Raw genomic sequence first — 6,000 nt, 5'->3', positions numbered from 1 at the left:
ATATTCAAAGGCAATGCACTAAACTGGCCTCTGCAGTGACGTTTTCTTCATCAATGGTATAAATGTCGGCACCACACGTCTACAGGATAAAGTAGTAAAAACACTTTCAACTAAAGAAAAGTTATCTAATTTAAACTAAACTAAATAGATTCACAACGAGATACTGTAAATACAGAACTTGGCACAACTTCTAGATTCTACAGTGAATTTTTTACATCACATGTTAACATAAAGGTGTGATACAAAAAACGAAATATTACAAGGGTATTATTTTACGTTTCTAAGTGTTCCATGCGGTGAAGATGAGGGACAGAAAGAGTGACACGGTGGTGACGTAGAAAATGAAGAAAGCTCTGTTGATTCTTGCGGCCCAGTGGCCGGACTTCCCTCCTTCCTGTCTGCAGCCGAGGAGCAGATTCAAAGTATTCTGCAGCTCCTTCAGCTCCTCCAGGATCAGCAGTAATGCATTAGATTCTAGTGACTGAATGCTGTTGTTAACCTGCACACACCAGGAGTCACAGAGTCATGTTAGACTGGGATTATTCATGCATTCATGTATTACAAGCCAGGTGGACCAAATCACCTTGTGTATGTTATCTTTACAGGCCAAGTCATTAATACTTTAATGTGTTGAATCAGGCCTCTTAGGTTGTTAAGAGGATGTAAATATATTGATATTTGCCATGTTATCACAACAATGTTGACTGAAGCGTAATATTTTGCCCTTAAGTGATGAAGATAAAGTGTAATTTCCTACTGATCTACAAACCCTATATATATATACAGTGTATATATATACAGTATATATATATATACCCCAGTAGCTCAATTCTTTTTACAGGATTTCCAGAAAATGGGAATGAATGCACTTCTCGATCAACTACTGTTATGCGAACATAAGGAATATTAGGAGTTGTTTCATTGAGTTAAGCAGTTGATGGAGCAGTTGGGTGCCATTAAACCATTGCATAAGAGGAGGACACAACAAGATTACATAATTAACAGGGCGCCAGTCAAGCCGCCAACGAGGGAAAACCATTATGTAAAACATTTATATTTGTTTTATGAAGCAATTTGAAGAACATTACAGTCTCCTCATCACGCCACACAGTCTGGTTTTCGTCTCTTCAGTGGACTTAAGTCACATTCTTCATGTACATCGGGATCTATTTAGTCTGTTTCCATTGCAACACAAGTGCATTTTCTTTTTTCCACCTCAGGGTAAAAAAAAGGGTAAAAAAGTTTTTGTAAATTGAAAATGTGCATGAAAGCAGGTGTGTGATCATAGTTTAATTATATATATATATATATATATATATATATATATATATACGTATATATTCTACCATCAATTTTCTATTTTAGTAAAACTAAATCGAAGCAAGAAGGGCATTTTTAAAGCAACACAGCATAAAATTTCAGTCGAAGCAAAAGAAATCGTGGGAAAAGTGGCTGCTCCTAGCTTTGAACACATTAGGAAGTTTAAAATCGAATTGAAACACACCCGATAAAACAATACATTTGTTATGTGTAACGACATAAAGATCCAGCATGATTACATGAACGACAAACTACACAGTTTCGTCCACCTGTCTTGTAATAATGATGTCTTATTTGAACCTATAATGTCTGTACCTCTTGAGCCACCGGCAGCAATTCATCCTGTTTCTCATCATCCGACGCTTTGCAGATGCACGAACAGCAGGTTTGTCTTTTCTCCTCTGAAAACACACAGCAGGTTTGTCAAGAGAATGGCTGCACAGGAAATATGATTCACAATTATGCTGCATATAAAAAGCACTGGAAAACATAGTTTGTGTTTTTCTATTTTATTACATTCCTGTGACCAAATATAAAAGAGAAAACATCCCCAGTTACAAGTTAATAAGAGTAGCAAACAAACCAACAAATGTCATCAGATTTGGATTGATACACAGGAAATAGCTGAATGACAAAATTAGTTTTCAAGGTCTAGATTACCTCAAGATTATAAATTTAGACTAGAAACCAGTAGCCAGAAAATTCCTCCAGACATTTCCGTTCAAGGAGCTTCCCATAAGATCTGTTTCTCACCTGTGTTCTCGATTTTGACTGTCTCCTGTTTGTCGTCCCTGTCGTCCCTCAGTCTGAGCTTCTCCTGGGATGCGGAGTCTTTCTCCATAAGATATGTCACCAAGATGGTCTCCAGCAGGCTGAGCAGCATCAGAGCAAAGATCACGATGCAGTAGGTCGCTGAGAGGAGGAAACAGACAATGACTACTTTTTGTTTTGGTGAGCTCTTGACTGTATGAATCATAATTTAGTGAGCAGTGTGCCCTTAAAGCGTGAGTCGGTACCTATGAGGGGAGTCTTGTTGGACATGGACGGCAGGATGTCATTCAAGATGAGCAGCAGGACGGAGATGGCCAGCAGCACGGTGACTTTGAAGCCCAGCTTCTCTCCTCGATGGTCAGCGATGAAGAAGGAGGCGAGGTCCAGAATCAGGAAGAACAGGATGGGCAGCATGAAGTTGGTGACGTGGAGGAGGGGCCTCCTCTTCATGGTGAACTAAGGAAAATAGGTTCAAAGGTCAGACAAGATCGACCAAATGACGACAGCAATTATGACATTCTGGGGTTCGAGGCGTCAGGAGTACATTTACAAAAAATGATTCTTTACTTGTGTGTATGAATAATTAATTCTCTCTTGAATTACTTCATATGTATGCACAAATTAGTAATTCATAAAACGCTTTGTGGAGCTCTCCAAGGCGCTGATCCTCCTGCAGCAGTGGGCAGGTTTAACCTCCTTGTCTTATCATTGAGTTCACCTGTTTCCTTATACATACATGTATATATATATATTAGTGCTGGGCAACGATTACAATTTTTAATCGCGATTAATCGCATGATTTTCTGCGATTAATCGCATTGTTATGCGCAAAATTCAATAATGAATTCAAAAGTAATGTATTGCGCACTTATTTTAAAAGTACTGCTATATGAACAAAAGTGCAATACCATTTGGTTTGCAAACACTTTAAACAAATAAGGTGCTTTTTAACAGCAGTATTTCCTTTACACAGTAGCAGTTATATTTCTTGCACTGTATGTATGTATATATATACAGTATATATATATATATACATATACGTACATTGTATGCAAGAGTTTCCCACACTCTATCGTCTAAGGTGAAATTGTAGCGAGTAACGGTCAGATGGAGGAAGTCCCACTCTCCCTGAGTCTTCATCACGTCTCGCGAAAACTTGGTGGCTCGAGACGAGTTGGAGGAAGGAAGGAGACGAATCTCTTCAACTGAGGAGAGAGGGAGAAAGTTTGCGTGAAAGGAGGTGGTGGTAACAACAATGATTCAGCCCAGATGTACCACACAGACGTACACTCACTACAGTGTATTGCAGATCCAACGGAGATGCTGCATCTCTGTGTGTCGAAGGGGAACTTGTGGACGTCCATTTTACAAGTGCTGACCACCTTCATTTGCTCTTCAGAAGTGACCGTCCCGTCATAGGTCACGTACATGTACGGATTCTGAGGGGAGTCATCCTTCTGTATCCTGAGACACAAACACACACACACACACAACATTTTGTCATGCTATGTTTGTAAAAAATTCAAACCACAAGGTATTTCACGTTAATGATTAACTGAAGGAATAGAAGAGGGAGCTCCTCCTGTCACCACCTGATGATAATGTGTTTGCTAACTGTTGCTCTTCACAAAAGTATAAAAGCTGCTGTGTGTTCATTAGATTCAACTAAATACCTCTCATTCTCCACCAAACCTTTGCTTTCCTTTTGTCCTCTGTGCTCCCATTACCTGTTACACATCTGTTTAGCTGTCCATCAAATCCAATTCCCTTTAAGTTCTCTTTCATTTCTTTTATTTTTGATGACCCCTGGCAGTTTCTATCTCACCTTTAAAGGATTACTTCGACAAACATTTTGAGAAATGTGCTAATTTGATTTCTTGCCGAGAGTTAGATGAGAAGATTGATTCCATGTTCTGTATGATGAAGCTAGCCAGCAGCGTTTGAGCTTAGCTTAGCATAAAGACCACAGTGGGGGGTAACAGTTTTAATTTGAATTACACAATATATAAAATGTTAATTAGTGAGCTTTAGAGGAGCTGGTTGGTGGATTTTGTTTGCTGTTTCCCTCTGTTTCTTGTCTTTGTGCTAGGCTAAGCTAAGCTAAGCTAACCAGCTCTCAAATACAGTATGAGAGTGGTATCTTCTCATCTAACTAACTTTAAAATAAGTTTTTGTGGGCTTTCTTTTGCGCGTATCTTTGAATAAACTACTGTGTATCTGTGTATGTGCTGCAGGCTCACATCTCATAGATAAAGAGGTCTGGTTTCCAGAGCATTTCCTTAGGAACTGAAACCTGAGTGATTCCGCAAAACTGATCAGGGTCCCATGAGATGCGTTCATTGCTCCACTCCTGCAGTAAATGAAAGGTAAATTACCAGAAAAATAAGAGACAGTGAGTTGCAAACAAATTAGAAATAAAATACAGAGCAACAGGTGACCAAAGAGAGTGTTAGCTGAGAGTCACGGGTAAAAAAGAAGAGTCATTTTACAAAACTCACCATTATTACCCAGACAAAAGGAATAAAAGTTTGGGTTTTCTCAATCTGGGAATAAGCACACATACACACGTCAGAACAGATCAACTGTATGGCAACATTTAGCAGGTGAATGATACATCAACACAGTAATGCAGCACCTACCACAGCCAGGATGGCATAGAGGATGATGTCCAGCTGCACCACGGTGGGGTGTTTGTAGTCCAGAACAGGTCGGGTCATTTTAAACACACTGTTGTCTGCGGTCAGGTTCAGGTAGTCCACTACATCCTGGTAACTACACACTTTGTCAGAGGACGATCCATCTACATTTAAACAGTTATTAGAAATAAGTTTTATCTTAAAACGTCAATAGAAAAATATGTTTCTTCCTTTGCTTCAGTTTAGTTTTGCTTATTTTTTAAGTATATATGTCATTTAATTTCATTACTACTATTAGATTTGTATTATTTAATGTTTGCAATGACTGTATGCTCATCTTTTGATTATATAACACATGCTACATAACTGTAACTGATGTTAAATGGTCTTTTGTGTAAACGACTGGAGGTGTTATGTAGTTTGTGTTGTTGATTTTTAACTTGTTGATTTATTTTTTACTCAAATGTTGAGCGTATGAGGAAAAACCCACTCGATTCTAAAGCCCTGACATTCATTTGCTTGATTTCTTTCTTTTGCATAATAAAAAACATCCTTTCTGTTTATTCTAAGCTTGTTAACACAGAGCATTAGACTAATCTTCTCTGTACATTGTTCAGATTGTAGATGCTTTGATAAGAGGAAGGCTTCTGGATTTCATTTTTTTTTCCTCCTGTCAATGAAGTCATGGCTTTGACTGTGATGAAAATCTGACCATTTTTGGTTCAAATAATGTGCAACAACATGCACACGCTCCACATTCTCAAACCGTTTATAAAACAGATACAAACAGTGCTGGAATGATGGAAAATACTATTACACCTCAAGTAAACTACACCAAAAATGATTTCCAAGGTTCAAACATACCTCAAACATGCTCATACAGCACAAAGTCTTACCTGTGAAGATGATCAGGAGGAGAAAAGCCAGGCGCATCATATCTGCAGCCGTGTGTGTTTAGGTGTGTGTGTATGTGTGTGTTAGAGCAGCTTTGTGTCGTGTGTGTGTCGCTGCTGTAAGACCAGACCGAATCTGTGAAGCTTTGATTTGAGCTGACGAGGGCTCGGCTGAATGAATGACCTCTGCCTGAAATGAGAAACCCCTCCTACAGTGGACAGCAGGAACTGACATTGTAATTGGTTAACAGGCCTTGGTTTCTCTCTCTCTCTCTCTAGGCAGGCGAGATTGAAGGTAACAAAAGAAAGAAACTAAGGGAAAAGGCAGGAGGAGAGGATTCATCCTTCTGAAAGGAGACATAATGTGAATTTACAGTTTG

The 6,000-nt window shown here is 38.9% G+C and overlaps 1 protein-coding gene across 1 annotated transcript; it reads right to left on the bottom strand.

Annotated features, from left to right (window-relative positions):
- Positions 1–280: 280 nt before the first annotated feature.
- LOC142952028 (5-hydroxytryptamine receptor 3A-like) lies at positions 281–5,663 on the bottom strand. Its single transcript, XM_076094009.1, has 10 exons — positions 5,624–5,663; positions 4,731–4,891; positions 4,590–4,634; positions 4,332–4,441; positions 3,386–3,555; positions 3,136–3,296; positions 2,337–2,547; positions 2,074–2,232; positions 1,636–1,721; positions 281–499 (listed from the first exon to the last, which is right to left on the bottom strand). The coding sequence occupies exons 1-10, from the start codon at positions 5,661–5,663 to the stop codon at positions 281–283; spliced, it is 1,362 nt and encodes a 453-aa protein (XP_075950124.1).
- Between the last annotated feature and the right edge of the window lie 337 nt (positions 5,664–6,000).

The sequence above is a fragment of the Anarhichas minor genome, unplaced genomic scaffold (assembly GCF_050575085.1).
Source record: "Anarhichas minor isolate MPS153535 unplaced genomic scaffold, ASM5057508v1 ptg000017l, whole genome shotgun sequence".
Taxonomy (NCBI): Eukaryota; Metazoa; Chordata; class Actinopteri; order Perciformes; family Anarhichadidae; genus Anarhichas; species Anarhichas minor.
Note: the sequence above shows the minus strand (reverse complement) of the source record. Positions and strands in the feature narration are given on the sequence as shown.

What these genes read in the sequence shown, in the direction of transcription:
- LOC142952028 (XM_076094009.1), bottom strand. Translation starts at nt 5,663, where the DNA reads ATGATGCGCCTGGCTTTTCTCCTCCTGATCATCTTCACAG. An exon ending in CTTTTGTCTGGGTAATAATG is followed by an intron (nt 4,442 to 4,589) that starts GTGAGTTTTGTA and finishes CATTTACTGCAG; the next exon opens with GAGTGGAGCAATGAACGCAT. An exon ending in TGGATCTGCAATACACTGTA is followed by an intron (nt 3,297 to 3,385) that starts GTGAGTGTACGT and finishes CTCTCTCCTCAG; the next exon opens with TTGAAGAGATTCGTCTCCTT.